General features: G+C 39.3%; 1 protein-coding gene across 2 annotated transcripts in view; it reads right to left on the bottom strand.

Moving 5' to 3' along the window:
* The window catches only part of LOC122662175 (NPC intracellular cholesterol transporter 1-like), a 179,895-nt gene that overhangs the window by 142,729 nt on the left and 17,856 nt on the right, over positions 1 to 19,310 (bottom strand). For both annotated transcript variants that reach the window (XM_043857743.1, XM_043857744.1), the window contains exons 3-5: positions 14,794 to 14,901; positions 1,020 to 1,136; positions 196 to 346 (exon numbers count right to left, since the gene is read on the bottom strand). In XM_043857743.1, the coding sequence (XP_043713678.1) occupies positions 196 to 346; positions 1,020 to 1,136; positions 14,794 to 14,901 (376 nt within the window). The remainder of the gene's footprint in view (positions 1 to 195; positions 347 to 1,019; positions 1,137 to 14,793; positions 14,902 to 19,310) is intronic.

The raw sequence follows: 19,310 nt of genomic DNA, 5'->3' as shown, positions 1-19,310 counted from the left end.
ATAGATACACAAGCGAACAGTTGGATAGAAGGATATTAATTCCCATGTCAATCTTAAAAATATAGATACAATTTCCATTTTTCTTTTCTGTTTTTATAAATTAGATATTCATATTAAACAACAACAATAGAGGAAGAAAAAAGGGGATGAGGAAAGAAGACAGTTTGCCTTCAGATTCAGGAAATTCGTCCTCACCTTTGAAATTTTGAGCTCCTGCTCCAATGAAATCCATAGCTCGACTATTCATACTTCCGAACTTCACTTCTTTGCAAGAGTTGTATAACTCTTCACCAAAAGCATCAGTCACGTAAAAATCAATTCCATCTACGGTCAAATTGTTTTTAACCTGACATAAAAGCAAGTACGTAAATATTATTTGGGGGAACTATAAACTCTACAAAGCAAAGGTTCCTTCTGTATCACCAGACTAACTTGCTCTTCATTTCACAACAGCCCTGTGGGCTGACTATCATGTGAAAACCAATAGTTGCAGCACGAAGGGGAAATCATTGGCTATATTACTCACAAGGTCAAACTTTAGAAAAATATAAATGCAATTATGAAATAATAAAATAATAGCACCAATGAAATGAAGAAAGCAAGCAAAGATGGGCATAAATACAAAATGGTATAGAAATATAAGCACCATAAATACATCAAAGATTGTCCATGAGTTGGGCTTCTAGAAATATAAACATGAACATATGATAAATTAACAAAATGGGACAACAGAAATAGCACATAGACTGCAAAATTTCACTGAACAAACACTATTTGGTATAAATTGATTTTACAAACCAAAAGGTGAAACATGTGAGAATTGGCACCCTCTCAGATGTTGCCTAGCATACAAAATTACAAATAAATAGGTACCTGCTTGCACTGCAGCATGTTTCACAGAAAACAAACTTCTCAAGTTTAAGCAGCAAAACAAGCTCCATTACGGAAAAAAATAAATAAATATGCAATATCATGGCATACAGAAACAGCTCTCTATAGCATTTATAAAAATTTCTGACCTTGGAAATAGATGTCACATTGATAAACAAGCTCTGATTTGGTGAGCAGGAAAGCTGACAGAAGAGGTTTAGAAAGTTCCTCAAGCATGCTGGGCAGCCTACAAGAAAAGGAATCGCCTGCAAACATAGACTGAAGGATAAATAAAATGCATCAGGTCGGGGGGGGGGGGGATATAAAAAATTTGGATATGACCAAAAGACATATGGAAAAGGAGAAAGTTTGGTTTCATTTAACCCACTGGCATATCACAGTTTTGGGAAATATGGCCACATGGGGGGTCCATGTGATAGAGGGCCCCACGGCCATCCCCCTGGTCAAATTTCATCCCCAAACAAACACAGGGAGTGCCATAAAGTTGAGTCCAAAGTAACAACAAATTTATTGTTACAACCGCTAATCCCAAAAGCTTGAGTTGTCAAGGGCTACAACAATGTATATCAACAACATCAACACCACCCACATGCAGACCCACTCACACGGCTCTGCATGTGACACCATCACGTGCTGGAGTGGTGCCATCACGTGACACCAAGGGGCACAAAGCGTAGGGGCACAACACACAACACCAACCCCTCGCACTTACCAAGGCAAACACCCGACCTTCTGGCTCTGATACCATGTTACAACTGCTTATCCCAAAAGCTCAAGCTGTTAAGTAGGGGCAGCAACAATGTATATTAACACACATCAACATTTACAATAATGCTACTAGATCCCATTAACATGAAATGAAATTCTAGTAGTTTTCATCAAAATTTATAACTCGTTTTTTAACCGATTCCCGTGATTTTTTTCAAGATGCAATTTTACCAATGAAATAGGTATTAGGTCATCTATCAAACTAACTCATTGATGTTGGCTAGGGGATAATTACTGATTGGTTAAATGTAATTAAGTATGGTCCATCCAATCATACGACTGGTAATTCTAATGTGTTTTCTTCTTTCCGTTAAATTATTCATCAATCCCGGGTTATACTCTAATGGATCCTCTACCCAGGTTTCTGGCCATGGTGTTGTTTATCCCACTTCATTGCTTTTATCTTTTGTTCTTCATGTACTTAAAATGCCCTTGAGTCTTTTATCTGTGAATCAAATCTCTTAAGTCCCTAAATTACTCTCTTTTTATCTTTCTTATTGTGTCTTCCAGGATCTTCAGATAAGGAAGATGAATAGCGGAGGGCATGAGAAAGGTGGCTTATATTATCTTGGTGGTGATTCTTTTGCTCCTGCTGCTTCTGATGGTGTTTTCCCCTTGGATTGGCATAATCAGTTAGGGCATTTGTCGCTCTCCAAGCTTCAATAAATGGCTAATAAATGCAAATCTGTCTCCTGTATAGAGTGTGAAGCTTGTAAGGTTGGCAAACATCACCATACTTCCTTTCCTACACAGGATGTTTCCAGGAATCAATCTTTGTTCTCATTACTTCACTAAGATATTTGGGGTTGCCGCATCCAGAGTCAGTCCAGTTTTATGTACTTTGCTACTTTTATGGACAATCATTTACGCTTGACTTGGTTGTATTTACTGAAATATTGTTCAGAGTTTTTATCTGTCTTTAATGCTTTTTATAATGAAAAAAAATTCAGCTTGGTGCTTCTCTTAAAATTTTTCGCTCGGATAATGGTTTAGAATATACTCAACGTGCCATTTCTTCTTTTTGCTTTGAGCATGGTATCTTACATCAAACTAATTGCTCTTATGCCCCTCAGCAGAATGTTATGGCTAAACAGAAGAATAGACACTTATTAGAGATTGCTTGTTCTTTATTGTTTCATATGAATGTTCCTAAGAGTTTTGAGGGGGATACAGTTATAACCGCTTTTTACCTGATTAATCACACGCCTTCTTCTGTCCTTCAACAAAAATTCTCCTATAAGAATCGTTTTTCCTCATTCTCCCTTATTTTCTTTGCACCTCGTGCTTTTGTTGTATTTGTTTTGTCCAAGTTTTATGTCCGGGTATTGATAAATTGTCTCCCCGAGCAGCCAAATGTTTTTTTCTTGGATATTCGTGCAATCAAAAGGGTTTTGTGGTTAGGAGTTATGACCCTACTACCTGCCAACCACTTATGAGAATCAATAATACCATTTTTGAGAGTACACCATATTTTTCTGAGGGTAGTGATTTGGCAACTAACATTATCTAGTCTTCTCCTATCCCTGCTTTAGTTCTTTTTTCAGATTCTCCACCTACTTCTCAGTTCGCACCATGGCAAGTTTACCAGCAACACCCTAAATCGTCTTCACCTGTGGTTGTTCATTGCCCTCTGCTCAATCTGATTATTTGGCTAAAGTTCCTAGTTCATACTTTGCACCCATTGACTTGCTGGCTGCTTTAAGTAAAAGTACTCGTTCATGCACTCAACGGTTATGGTTACTTACCCTATTGATGACTTTATTTTTGTGACCCATCTTCTATCTTCCCTACATAGTTTTGCCTTGACATTGTATGTATATTCTGTCACAAAAACCAATCATGAATCATTGTCTCATCCTGAGTGGAAGTCAGCTATGGATGTGGAAATGGATGCTTTGGCCTCTCGTAAGACATGGACCTTGGCTGATCTCCCTCCAGGTAAGGAGTTAGTGCAAAGTCGTTGGGTAGTATAAACTACAACCCTGTTGTATTTGTAGAGCGACTCAAGGCCAGATTGGTGGCAAAAGGGTATACTCAGACTTGTGATATACATTATTTTGAGACATTTTTTCGTGTGCAGATTTCCCTTACAGTTAATCTTGACTGGCTGTTATATCAGTTCGATGTCAAAAATGTTTTTCTTCATGGTGACTTACTTGAGGAGGTGTATAAGGAGTAACCTCCTCAATAAGTTGCTCACGGGGAGAGTGTTAATAAAGTTTGCAAACTTCATAAAGCAGTCTCCTAGAACCTGGTTTGATAAATTCAGCACAGTGGTTCGCATGGTTTAAAGTATCGACTGATACGTATCAGTATTGGTTGATACCGATATGATACATACCGATAAGTCTCTTTTTTTTTTAAATGGACTGTCTCTAAATGTATCGGCCGATACGGGTCGATACGATACGTATCGATACCATCGATACATCCAGTAAAGGGTTCTGTGGGTGGTTTAATACGTATCGATATGTATCGATACGTATCGGCCAGTACGGCTCGATACATACCGATACATTACTGATATGTACCAATACATACCGATACTATTGATACATTCCATAAAATAAAAAACATTTTCACGATACAACTCTAAATCTAATGAAAAATGAAGGAAAACTCTCAACCAAGAGTCTAAAATCTTGCATTTAATCTAGGTTTTTCACACTTTTAGACTAAAAAACGAATCAAGGAGTGCTACACCATCATCCAATACTCTTCATGGCTATAGACGATTACAACATGTAAGAAACCTCATCTTTTATAACAATTTCAATTTAATGCACTTGTTTGGTTATACATTATTTCACTATTTTAGTGTTTATGCATGACACTTGTTATATTTTGCTTATTTATATTGTTTTTTGGTCCAAAAGTGTATTTCCATGTGTATCTAGACCATTTCTATGTGTATCTGTATTGTTCAATACGTATCTCCAATACGCTACGATACGTCTCTTAAAATCACCCGACTGATACAATACCCGATACCGATACTTTAAACCATGGTGGTTACTCAGTGTGGATTTACCCAATGTAACTCGATCATTCAATGCTTGTTCATCGCTGTGAATCCAAGTGGTAGTGTTAGTTTTATATGTTGATGATATTATTATTTTTGGTAATGATTATCTGGCATTGGCGAGGTTAAATTTTATTTACAACATTTTCAGATGAAAAACTGGGTGCCCTCAGGTATTCATGGGGATTGAGGTTGTGAGGAGTAGTAATGGTATTACACTCTCTCAAAAGTATGTGCTTGATCTTCTGTTTCAGACTAGGATGTTAGCATCCAAACCTGTTGATACACCTATGGATTCACATCTGAAGTTTAAGCTAATGATGGTGAGGAGTTTACAGGTAAGCATCAGTACAGGAGGTTGGATGGAAAACTTATTTATATTATCTTAACCAGGCCAGATATTTCTTTTGCAGTAGGAGTTATTAATCAGTTTACGGAGATGCCTAAGAGGGCCCATTGGCAGGGAGCTTGTCAAATTTTGTTGTCATCCTAAAGGTGCTCCAGGAAAGGATCCTATATACAAAACTAATCAAAATCTTAATCTTGTTAAGTACTCAAACGCTGATTGGGGCACTGTTGAAAGTGATAGGAGATCTGCTATTGGTTATGGTGCCTTTGTTGGTGGAAATCTTGTTACTTGGAGGAGTAAAAACACATACCACAGTTGCAAGTTCTATTGTTGAAGCTGAGTATAGAGCTATGGCTCATACTGCAGCCGTGGTTTTAAGTTTCGACGAAGACAACTTGGTTTCGACCTTGTCCGAGACTAAACCAAGAGTCGAATCTGGTTTGTACCAAGTTTCAACCCTATTTTGACAGGTTTCGCAGGTTTCAACATGGTTTCGACTAAAAGCTGGGAGTTTTGCAAGTTTCGACAGTCAAGGGGAATTTTACCAAAAACTTGCAATTTTTTGCCAAATCATTTGATGTTTTCCTACTTTTTGGCATTCTCTACTCATTCAACCCTTCTACAGCTTGGATTTGCATGATTGGAGCTTGAAGGTAATGGGTAATTTTTTTCTCAAATAAAATTTTTGGAAGAATTAGAACATAAGTATAATGCTGGGCACAAAATATGTCTTGGGACACATATGTACCGCATTCAGTGAAGTGTCAACCACATCTTCAGTGGTATGCAGCTCGTGGATTAGACCTTCCAAGAAACTGCATGTATTGAGTAGTAGTTGTCCTATACTTGTATTTTCCTAACCTAATATATGTTTTAATTGTTTTAATTGTTTTAATTGCAATTGACATTTCCAGTAGCTAAATTACATGTAGTGTAAACCTGGGCTAGTGTACAACAACATCCAACGTACACTAGCAAACTTGGGTCAAAACCACAAGTATCCTTTTGTGGTTTTTTTTCTTTTCTGAAACTAATTCTTGGAATAGGTGTAAAATGGTAAAAATAGGCAGCACAAAAAAACTGATCAAAAAACCATTTTCTAGGCCTAGGTTTAGAATTTAGCCCAGACAAATCCCAGGTTTACATCAAAACCTGGGAAAAAATTTTGGTTTTGGCCAGGATCAAAACTGGCCTCGAAACTGAAATCTCAATCCTTGACTGAAAATGAACTGATGTGGGTGAAGTCTCTTCTTTAGAAGCTCGAGTTTCTTGTTACCAAGCCTATTGATATATTTGTGATAACTAGACAGTTATTTATAATGTCAGCAATCATGTTTTCCATGAGTGGGCTAAACACATTGAGGTGGATCGTCATTTTGTGAGGGATGCCGTAATAAGAAAACTGGTTTCTACTCCGTTCTTTAGTTCTGAGAATCACTGGGTGATATGCTTAGTAAACTACTATTTCAACCTGGTTTTTCTTTAAGGATGCTCCAAGTTGGGCATGGGTGATATTTATAATTCAGCTTGAAGAGGAGTTTTAAGCATGGTTTAAAGTATCGGTATGTATCGTATCAACCAATACATATCAATAGTAGTAGGTACCAAGGTTCGAGAACTCGGGTCTCGGTGGCATCTCGGCCAGGCCAGAAACCGAGTCGAGCCGAGATCTCGCCGAGATCTCGGCGAGTTGATGCATTTTTTTTTTTTTGGACTCGGACCCCCAACTCGGTGGGTTGTACACATATTTTGGGTCTGAAACTTGGTATCCGGCCTTTTTCAGGCCATTTAAACACAATGGCATGCCCAGATTTGCCAAAAAACAAGTCCAAATATGAGTTTCACTTTGGACCATAGGTTGGTAGGCGACGAGTCGTACTAAAACAACATAATCTATATATAATTTAGTAAAACATAGCAAATTAGCAATCAAAACATTCTAATTAGCACACATCAATCAAAACATTCAAATAAAATGTACATTACATCAATGTTCACTTAATTTGTTACATAAAATGAGATTGAACAAGAAATTCATCCCTATATCGATCCACATAGAATTCCCATGTCATGGAATTGCTATAGTGTTGCAAATAGTGTGACACAGCTTCCATATAAGTCTTCTGATCAACATATACCAATCTCCCTATCTTAGGGTACATGGGAGGCTGTTGGTATGAGGTGTAAGATCCACTGCTACTGTCATATTGAGTTTGAGGCATGTATGACTGGTTTGGGACTAGGAATGTATACCCAACACCTGACCTAGAGCTTTGACTGTCATACTCAGCTGCTGACTGCCCATACTGACCATAGGCACTATAATCAGAACCGGTGCTCTGCTGGCCATAGTCATAGCCATGATGATGCTGAGATGATTGCCATGACTGATGCTCACTAGTAGTATCTATACTCATGCTTCCGAAACTTGTAAGCATGGTGTTCATACTGCTGTTGTCCTCCTCCTGAGCATATGACTGATGTGAGTGTTTGCGACCCTTCTTTCTGTTGTATGTTTTAGGGTAGCCACCATGGTCTTGATCTTGAGTGGCATGCGTAAACTGAGACTCACCGGTGAAACACACAGGGTCCTCCTGCGTTCCAACTTCTTGCTCGTACTACTCGCGCATCCCCTCATGACGATCATCATAATAACCGCCACTCCGCATGCCACTAGCAGCAGCAGCTTCACCACCATCACCATCACCATCACCATCACCATCACTAGCATCACCAGTGTCATCACTACCACCATCATCATCATCGCCAGGACTTCCCTACAGCAGGCTCAAAAGGTTTCGGTGACTCGCATGTGCACACCCTCTTGCGTCGACATATATTCATCAACATCGTGCGTTACAGACGCAATAGTGGGGTCGGGCCTACCCCAGATTGATCCATATCGGTGTACCACGATCCCTCACCCACTGGAATAGGGGATCCTCATCGTCATCGAGTCCTCTTGAAAAATGTTGGACAGTTCAATGGGTTCTTTATCATTGGCCTCAATTCCTTCACGTATGTGCCTCATCCTTAATCTCATATTGAGCGCACATACACAAGCCGCTCCATGCTCGCTACCCAACCTATTCCGCCTCTTTGAATGTATCAATGAGAATGTACTCCGCTGCGCTCACATCCGAGGATGAACAAGTTTGTGAGAGCACTCTCACTGCTACCTTCCTCAGGTTGGGTGAACTTGTACCATAAAGCACCCACCAGTCGGCTGCATTACAAATATAGAATAGTAAGAATATGTACATTCTAAAGAGATAAAATTATAATTCATAAATGTAATATCATGCCACCTACCAGGGTCCGACTTTTGTCTACCCTCCACTGCAGCCTAGTCGATGAAACTTCTGAGGCCTCTCCAAGTATTTGATCTATTTTCAATATGAGGCATTAGTATTTCCTATTTAGTAATTACATTCATAAAACCAAAATGCCAAAGTCCCATACTCTCACCTCATCGTTGCAGCTTGTGTCTTTGGATGGGGCTCCAACTTCGAGTAACGACTGAATCGCCTCTAACAATTTTATGTCTAGCCCAAGATCATGAGAGTAGTGATACTTTGAATTCAAATAGTATGCTGGTAAAGTAAACACCACAAATATGATTTGTTAGTGACTTAATCGCTTTAATGCCTTTAGGGTTTTGAATATGTAAATGTAAAAAAGTTATAACATTTAAAGTATAAAGTATGTTGAACTCACCAGCCTTATGCAATGGATGACTCAAGTGCTTCTCCCACCGCTCATCAATGATGTTAGTGTAGGACTTTGCACTTCGAGGTATAGCAGCTCTAACCATTTCCTTCATTTTTTGGATGGCAACATAAATGTGGCCCAAAGTAGGCTTCTTCTCTGTATCAACCATCCTCGAGATGCGCCACCACTGGCTCTAATATGCCAACCACTTTCCCCAAGTCCTTCCAAAATCCATCATTTGCAATGGTCTGTTGTGCTACCTTTGCTTCTTCTGACTTAGAACCTTGCCAACCAAACCATTCATGACTTGCAAACATACACCTTAGACCTATCGCCTTACTCTGAAAGCTCTTCAATGCAATGTAATTGGTGGCAAATCGAGTGACACCAGGCCTCACTAAATCTCCATTGCATTTCTCCCTCATCAAGGCTAAAGCATAAGAATGGTTGTACACAAAAGTTGTCACTTGTCTTGCCCTATTTACCACACCCGCCACCGAAGTCTTTTTCCCCATGTCCTTCAGCATTAAATCAATAGAATGGGCTGCACATGGGGTCCAAAAGAGCCGGATCCTCTTACTCTTCTTATTCATCAACTTCTCTCCAGCCTTTTTATAGTTGGAACCTTTATCCGTCATAATTTGGATAACGTTCCTTGGTCCTACCTCCTCCACCACTTGCTTCATTTCCTTATACAAGTATGATGCATCCTTTATATGCTTTGATGCATCGATAGACTTCAAGAATATAGTCTTTCATTGCAACTCACCATGAAATTTATGATGGACAGCCTAGTAGGTCCAATCCAACCATCAGCCATAAGAGTAACCCCATATGTCTCCCACATTGGCTTCAAACCATCAATGTATTCTTTTAGCTCCTCTACCTCCTGAGGCAAATATACATTGTATAATTCAAATGGTGAAGGTCCCTTCCATCCTGCACCAGCCCTCCCTACAGCATCAAGGAATGCATTATAGTATGTTCCTTGTGCTACATTGGCTGGAATGCCATGGTAAAGCATGAATTTGCTGAAGGCTTTTCGTGCTTTCTCTTGTTTACCACCAAATACTTGTGGGATGGTTGGCTGGTAGGCATCTTGTTGCCTAAAAGTGGTGGGATCCTGCTCAAAAATGGGTTCTGGACCTTGGACTCGTGGTCGGGTTTGGGGTCGGGGTATATTTCTTGTCCCAGTGCTTCTCCTCCTCTCATCTTCTTGCAGATGCGCATGAGCCAGATCCACCACTCCTCTTGCTTGCTCATATGCTCTTATATTATCAAAATGAAAACTTTGTCTACTCTCAGCCAAAGTCTGCTGGTAAATTCTCCATTCAGCCTTTGATTGAAACTCACCAGGTGGAGGCCCAATGTCAGTATCATCTTCGCCACAAACCTCTGCACCAGCCCTCTCTAATATTGCCTCATTAAACTCTTGTTGCATTCTTTCCCTCTCAGATTTTTTTAATCTTCCTCCTTTCAAATGTTGTGTCATTGCCACTTTCACTTGGATAGGAACATTTGGGCATGATGAAACATCCTTGCGTATACTAGACAAGTGTTGCTTTAACCTGGTGGCTCCTCCAGATAGCAACTTCCCACAATAATTGCATTTGGACTTCTTTTTGTCTGCGGACATGGGAACTCCATGTTGCCATGCTATATCAGACATTGTATACAAAATGTCTTATGTTTGACACTGTTACATAAAAAAGCATGTATTAATAACCATGGATCACTTAAAGTAAGGTATTCAAGACTTAAAGTATGCTATTCATAACTCTTAAACGTAATGTCAAGCTACTAGAACTATGAAATAACTATCTCTTATTTATCCCCTAACCCTAGTATTTATTTGTTAATTAAAAATAATATTTTGAATTTTTTTTAAAACTATTTATACCTTAAAGTATAAGAAAAATATAATGTAATGATGAATTTGACACCATTTGAAGTTGAATATTATGTACATATGTTGTACATAATTTTCCATAAGCAATAAGTATTTTTCCTTAATATTATATATATTTTTTTAATTTTTATAATATATTTATTAAATCTGAAAAATAAAATAATTTTTTTAATGGGTGAAAATAAAAAATTAATCCATGGGGCTGTAGAGCATCCCAAGTAGTTTAACATATATCAAAATCATTTTCAAACAATCACTATTCATCATATTTTTTTCATTTTCTTTTTTCAAATAAATCATTTATTTTTCCAAAAATTATAATAAATAATTTATTAACTGAAAAAAAAATCCGACTCCATGAAGTGATAGATCGGGCAAAGATGTTCAACATATATTAAAACCACATGAATCTAACAAGGATTACAAAAATTTTTTTTGGAAAAAATAGATTTGGGGAAGAAATAGAAAACACCTTTGAAATCTTGCAAATAGGTGATGATGCTCCAAATTGGCACTTGAATCTTCACTTTGGCACTTCAATCCAACTCCAAACAGTGCATTCCATCCAACAATCGAAAGAAAGAAGAAGAAATTTGAAGGAGAGGTGTTTTTCCCCTTGGTTTAGAGCCTAAGAACTTCTGTTCCTGCTCTCTCTTATGTTGGAAATGGGTTTTTGGGTGAAAATTGGGCTGAATACAAGTAAATAGCATCTTTGGGCCCAACCGAGATCTCGGCGAGATATTGTTTTTTTTGTACTAAAAAAAACTTGATTTTCACCTTCGAGATATCACCGAGATCTCGGTCGAGAAAGTGCACTTTTGAGTACCGACTATGAACTCGACTCGGTTTTGCCCAAAAGCGAGAAACTCGGCGAGATCTCGCGAGTTCTCGAACCTTGGTAGGTACCAATAAGTTTTTTTTTTTTCTTGTTTAAAAAAAAATAGTATGTCTCAATTGGTATCGAATTGCATCGACCGATACAGGCCGATATGATACGCACTGATACTTATGGTATGTGCATTCAAGGGTTCTGTGCGAGTATCGATACGTATCGGTATGTATCGAGCCGTAAGGTTTCTATGAGAGTATTTATACGTATCGGTATGTAGCGGCCGATACGGTCAATACCAACTAGTACATGCCAGTACAGCCATTAAAGGCCCATGTGGCTATCTAACTCAATATAGAGTCATTTGGCGCAAAAAAGCAAAGGAACTCCCAACCGAGACTCCCAAAACTTGCCTTTAACCAAGTTTTTTCAAAAAAGTTGGAGTTGGGGTTCTAATCTACACTAAAAAGCAATTCAAGAGGTGCTACAAAAACTTTGTTTGCATCATTAACAAGCTGAGATCAAGATTGAAGGAGATTTCACATAAAAAAGGTAGGTTTCAGAAAAAACTTGATTTTTTGTTTAAATCATGATTTGTATCCTATTTTTTGCTATAAATCGATAGAGTTAAGTAAAACTAAGTTAGTCTATGCATCAAACTTGGTCATCTGCAAGAACTTGTACTCAAATCCATGAATTTTCATAAAAAAACGACTCTCTTCATGGCAATCATAGTATTAAATCTCAACTCGAAAGGCCATTTCGGCCATACCAAAATTTCGTCAAAATTTTGAAGAAACATTGTATTTTTTCTGAGTTTTGCTTGGCCATTTCGAGGTGTAAAATGCCAAAACGAAATAACCAAAATTTCGGTATTCCGGAAATTTCGGTCTGGCCGAAATGGCCTTTCGAGATGAGATTTAATACTATGATTGCCACGAAGAGAGTCGTTTTTTTATGAAAATTCATGGATTTGAGTACAAATTCTTGCAGATGACCAAGTTTAATGCATCGACTAACTTAGTTTTACCTAACTCTATCGATTTATAGCAAAAAATAGAATAACTGAAATGTCGACGATACGGTGCATTTTTTAGACCAAAATTTCCAAATATTGCATTTTTTCATTTCAACATAGCATCTTGTCTCGGCCTAGCCAAAATTTTTGAAATTTCGGCGAGATTTTGAACTATGATGGCAATAGACCATTACAACATATAAGGAAACCTCATCTTTTATAACAATTTCAATTTATTGAACTTGTCTGGTTATACATTGTTCTCCATTTTAGTGTTTATGCATGTTATATACTTATATATTGCTTAATTATATTGTTTTTTTCTCCAATAGTGTATTTCCATGAGTATCTTACCATTTCCATGCATATCTTTAGCGTATCTTGCATATCTCCGATATGAAACGATCTGTCTCCTAAAATCACCCTTCTGATACGATACCCGATACCTATAGTTTAAACCTTGGTTTTAAGTAGTTTATTATGTTGTACCATAGGGGCATATTTCTCATAGCTTGTGTCTTAGTTCATTAAGTCATGTGCATGTTACAATAAGTAGGGTTGTATGGTACATTAAGTGAGGGTATACTTGCATTCAGCTTATTTTTTATTATAAATATACAGCTACCTGTTTACACCCTATTTTCGGTCTATTTCGGTCAAGACTGAAATCTATTTCAGTTAAGACTGACCTGTCAATGACCGAAAACGGTCAGTGACTGGAAAACGGTCAGTGACCGATGAACTGTCAGCAGGGTGGTTATAAGTTATAACCAATTCTCAAAGAACTGGGGGAGGATGGACATGCAGTGGGAAGGGTGGGGGTGGGGGTGGGGGTGGGGGTGGGGTGGGGCGGGATAGGGGATACCAAGGCGTAGTGGGGGTGACAGGAGGAATGATGGCGGTGGTGCTTACCGCTCTTGGAGAACTATTGCAGTAACAGCCATTGTCTCTGCTACACCATTCCAAGGAGGATCGTGATGATAGAATCCCCTTGCAATTTAGAGAAAACCCTTTGGCAGCATATGGAATGGGCCCATCGAACTTGCAGAGTTGGGGGTGGGGGCAGGGGCGATGGGGGGGCCACACGGTATAGGAGAGGGCGGAGATAGAGACAGCACAGGGGCGCACCAGGTGGTGGGGAACGGGTGGGGGTGATACTGCGACGCCACAGTTCAGCTGCATCCTTTTCTTCCGTGGGGAAGGCTAATGAGAGGGACGAGGCAGCAGGAGTGCAAATAATCATTGTTGCTGGCTGCAGAGGCAGTGGAGGTGGTCTGCAGGGGCGGTGAGAGGGCAAAGGAGAGGGCGCTGTGGGTTGGGGTGGGGGAGACGGATACGGAGATGAAAGGGAAGAGAAGAGGGAGAGGGAGAGGGAGAAGGAGGGTGAAATTACCAAAAAAATACCATGATCTTTAAAAGTCAGCAGTATAGTGGGTTGGGCAAATAAGTCCGGTTACAACAATATTTTGTAACTGGGTTGGTTACAAACAGATTAACCCATTTAATTTATCATGTTTAACAGACAAGAATCATTTTATGAAATTTCACTTTAAGAATTCATTCGATGACCGTGACATATCTTAAGCATAATCTCCGAAGTATTTTTCTTTTTCAATGATTAAAAAAAACTTCACTTATTGTCAGGAATACAAGTTCTATCTCTACATATAAGTAATCTATATATAAAACAAACTGTGCCAGAAAATTTCACAAGGTGAGAATTGTCACTCATACTTGGACCCATAATTAGTACAGAAAAAAACTTATAATTAGCCTATTGAGAGAAATAGAAAATATTATCTTCCACACTTTAAAAAAAAAAAAGAACACCCCAGAGCACAAGCCCCCTGCTACTGCAGGGTCTGGGGAGGGGCAAATGTACGCAGCCTTACCCCCTGCTTCGCAGGAGAGGCTGTTTCTAAGTTTCGAACCCGCAATCAACAGGTTGGAATAGTGCAACTTAATGAACTAATTATCTTACACACCTGTGTGAATTTAGAACAAAATTCTGGACTTCTATTGGTTTCAGACTCTAAAGAATTTAATGAACTACATCCAGATGCCTCGTTACCAATGTAAATGGTACATAGTTGCTGAAAGAACTTGTGCCAAAACATGAGTGCTCACTGGATCATATTTAGTGAATCATAGATATGAGACTTGAACAACTCCAACAACGATTATACGAGTTAAATGTATCGTGTTTTGGTACCCCCCTCCCCCTAAAAACAATCAATCATTCTATATTTTATAAAAGAAATCACTTCTAACAAAATCCAACAGAAAATACACCTACTTGTTGCACTTGCGTTCTCAACGTATCAAACTGGAACTCTGTACAACAAACATTTCCACTGATTGTTGGGCATAGGCTTTGGATTTTTGAAGAAAAAATCTCATCTGGCTGGAAAACAGAAAAAAGAAATAAATTATCTGTTAACAACAATGAAGCATGCTGCAACTAATAATAGAGTCCCAAAATAAATTGAATATGAGAGATAATTGATGCAGGCCCATTTGTTAAGATTAAAAAAAAGAGCACTTTAAGTGTTTATTTGCCCCAAAATAAGAGAATGTTTGGGTATTTTGACCACAGGACTAACCTACAGGAGAGGCATAGGAAGCTGTATGAGATGACGAGTTTTGGCTTGTGTTATCATAAGCGGGTTTTTATTTAGTGGGTCTGATTTATGGTAGCTTTTGGGGACACGATTTCTGCTTATTTTCCTTCTATCTCTTTCAGACATTAGCCATTAAGAGAGAGTCAAGGTGGGAGTCTTTACTTTGTTTCTAAGTCTGGTTTCTTTGATCAAGTTTGGGTCTGAATTTGTTGCATATCAACATCAAGACTTTATTATATCAGGAAACCTCGGGTTAATAAAAGCAAACATGTTTTTGAACTGAAGTAGTGAAAGCAGTGTGAAGCTTTTGAGTGAACAGCTAGGACCATGGCCTTGTTGACTGGTGTTCCATCTTCTACATTACTGCTGTATTCTCATACAATCAAAGTTTAAACATGGTTCAGTCAGTGTTATTTATCAATTAAACTCATGTCTGGCCCATCAATTTGAATAATTTTTTGTTTTGTTATTCAGTTTAAGTTCCACAACAGAACCAGAAAATAGACAAATATGACTGCAACTCTACGTTCAGTTTGGATTTGAAATCTAATATCGTTGGATTGCACAATTACCTTGACTGCAATTTAGTTGAGTTTTCCTTTAATTATTCAGTAATTAAACTCCTTAAGCTAGAACCAGGGATGGAAATCTGACCAGATTAGCATTACTAGCCAGTTGCACCCCTTTTTTTTTGGGTGAATAAAAAATTTCATTACCAAAGGAGGGAATAAAAACAGAGAGCCCCAAAGGGGGAAAGAAAAAGAGAAAAATAAAAACAGCCAGCCTAAGGAAAGGCTAAGGGGCTGAAGCAACAAAAGATACATTAGAGAGACCCCAGGAATCAACAATGAGCCTGTTCCTTGGGGAGTCTGAACAAAAGGAGGGGGGAGCAAGCGATAACTTTGCATTAATTTCAAAAGAAATGGAATCCCAAATCATACGGTAAGATCAAGAATTGGAGGTCCATTTCCTAAGATTGCGCTCCATCCTAATATGATTAAGGGCTGCACAGAAAGCTATCTTCCCAACTGAGTCACAAATAGAGGAACCGGCATATGTCATATCAATCCAGATCCACTCTCTAGAGAAAGGCAAAATTCTTCTTTGGGCAGGCCAGCATTTGTTAAGAATGCCCTTCCAAATGACAGCTGATGGAGGGCAATCAAAGAATAGATAATTCAGGTCTTCAACATTATTCCAGCAGAGACAGCAAGCAGAAGGAACAGATATCTGACGGCTGCGAAGAAAATCCAGGGTTGGGAGGCACTTGGTGAAAACTCTCCAAGCTGTGAAGCAGTGCCGAGGAATTTGATGCTTGAACCAAAGGAGCTTCCGCCAAGGAACCACAGAGCCATTTGATCGAATGAGATTCCAAGCTACTTTGGAGGAGAAGGAACAACAGTTGAAAGACAACCAAGTAAACATAATCACCTCTAGACACTAGCCTTCTAGGAATGGAGGGGAGATCATTCCATAAAAAGTTTAAAAAAGTGGAGGAGGAGTGAGGAGGGGCCTAACTAGTGTCATCCAGGATATCAGCAACCAAGGAGAGCCTATGTAGTCCAGATGCATAAATAGCCCTCGGGGTTACCAAGTGAAGCAAAATCCCTTTTGGATGCCAATTGTCCAATCAAAGGTATGAGGAGAGGCCATCACCAATCTGAGTACGAATAGCCTGAAGAACGAGGTGCCAGCTACCAAGAATTTTGCGCCAAACCCAAGAGGCGTCGGATAAAACTGAGGCAGTCCAAATAGAGTCATGTCGGAGAAGACCTGAATATATCCAATCAACCCAGATGCTTTTCTTCTTAGAGAAAATCCTCCAGATAAGCTTGATGATGCCAGCAGAGTTCATAACTTTGATTCTTCTGATGCCTAGACCACCTTCCATCTGGGGCAGACACACTGCAGCCCAGCTAAGAGGATGGAGGAATCTAGAGGAATCATTGCCCTTCCAAAGGAAAGAGGCTAACAGGGATTCAAGGGACCTGATAGTTGATTGAGGCAAACCATAAATGCCAAACCAGTAGATGTAAGATGCCTCCAAGACTGATTTGATAAGTATCAGCCTGCCTGTATAGGAGAGGAGCTTGCCTTTCCACAGTTGAAGTCTGTTAACAAAACCAGAAAATAGAGGAATGCTTGAATGATCGATGTGATCAGCCAAGACATATATTTATAATCTCAAAAAATACATCATAGTGACAATTATACCCTTGCCATACATAGCTAGGCAGTACATAATAACAAAAAATAAAACACCAAAGTGACCAGAATACCCCCACGGTATTCCGGTGTACATTATTCAACACTCCCCCTCAAGTTGGAGCAAAGATGTCGATCATGCCCAACTTGACTAGATTAGGATGAAATAATTTCCCAGACAATTCCTTAGTGAAGATATCAGCAAGTTGATCAGCAGATGTCACAAAGGGAATACAAATCAGCCCTTCTTCTAACTTTTCCTTGATAAAATGCCTATCCATCTCAACATGCTTGGTACAATCATGTTGTACTAGGTTGTGTGCTATGCTGATTGTAACCTTGTTGTCACAATACAACATCATAGGAAGACAAATAGGGACACCAAGATCTTGTAGCAAACCTTTGAGCCAGAGTAACTCACAAATACCTTGTGCCATAACTCGAAACTCAGCTTCGGCACTAAAACGAGCAACTACATTTTGCTTCTTGCTACACCACGTGACAAGATTTCCACCTACAAAGGAGCAATCCCAGAGATAGACTTGCGATCCGCAGAACCAGCCCAATCGGCATTAGTGTATGCCTCTATCCGTAGGTGACCATGTGCAGACAGAAGAATGCCTTTTCCAAAAGCTAACTTTAGATAGTGCAAAATACAAAGAACAGCCTCCATATGAGAAGAGTAGGGATCATGCATAAACTAACTCACAGTACTCACGGCGACAGCAATGTCAAGACGTGTGTGTGAGAGATAAATCAGCTTCCCTACAAGCCTTTGGTACCAGCCTTTATCAACAGGCTCACTCTCTTTTTCCTTGAGACGAACAGTAGGATCCATAGGAGTATCTGAAGGGTGGCAGCCTAACAACCGGTTTCAACCAATAAGTCTAGGACATACTTCCTTTGGGAGAGAAAAATGCCTTTAGAAGATCTGGCCACCTCAATCCTAAGAAAATATCGTAGTTTCCCTAGATCTTTAATCTCAAATTCTTGTCCAAGGAAGGTCTTCAACCGTCTGATCTCATCACCATCATTACCAGTAACCACTATGTCACCAACGTAGACTATAAGAACAGTGAGTTTTTCACCAACCCTCTTTATAAAGAGTATGTGATCAGCATTACTCTGCTTATAGCCCACAGAAATCATGGCCTTGTGGAACCGGCCAAACCATGCTCGAGGAACCGGCCAAACAAGAGCTGACCGCTCTGGAGGGTCTGAAACCAGTTTTGGTAACATAGTACAACGACGGCTGTCTTCAAGCTGAATCATAGAATAGGCCTGCTCCAGAGGAGGGAAGGGATCACGACTCAAAACATGAGCACGGAGCTGATCGTACTCAACATTTAAGCCTGCCAAAAAATCATAAACCCGGATTCCTGTTTCCTGAAGTTGGTGATATCAGTGGCTGTAGTGGGCTGATACTCCTCATAAATATCCCACTCCTGCTGTGAGACCCACCTCTAAAACCCGATCTCACTAAACTTGTATACTTTCAGGTCCAAGTTCAACAACCATGTATGTTTCAATATTGTGGGCTTTAACAATTGAGGATTCGAACCAATCCCTCGATTCACCAATGGAGGATTCCGAAGAGCCAACTCAAATGGCCATTATTGAATCGCAGGAATCTGGTGGGAGCCCACACATAAGTTTTGCATGCGAGGCATGCATCATGGAGCATATGCAAAACCTATCAATCTCTTAGACCGGATCATAGGTAAGAATCCGTTAATAACTATATAAAGCTAATGTCTTATTTGGGTACTATACGCTGAAATGTAATTTTTTCCCCGTGGGACCCACATACCCCGTCTGGGTTGAGCTGCCCACATACCATCTAGGCCGGGCTCTCACTTATGTCACGGGATATCATTCTCAGGACTTAATTATAGGTCTTCCTTAAGTCTATTATCATTTAATTAGTTTAGAGAATCAAATTTCCAAACTAATTCTATTTTGGCCCAAACCAAACAGACCTTAGTAG

This window comes from Telopea speciosissima, chromosome 5 (genome assembly GCF_018873765.1).
Source record: "Telopea speciosissima isolate NSW1024214 ecotype Mountain lineage chromosome 5, Tspe_v1, whole genome shotgun sequence".
In the NCBI taxonomy this organism is placed as follows: Eukaryota; Viridiplantae; Streptophyta; class Magnoliopsida; order Proteales; family Proteaceae; genus Telopea; species Telopea speciosissima.
This window is presented reverse-complemented; position numbering and strand designations above follow the sequence as displayed.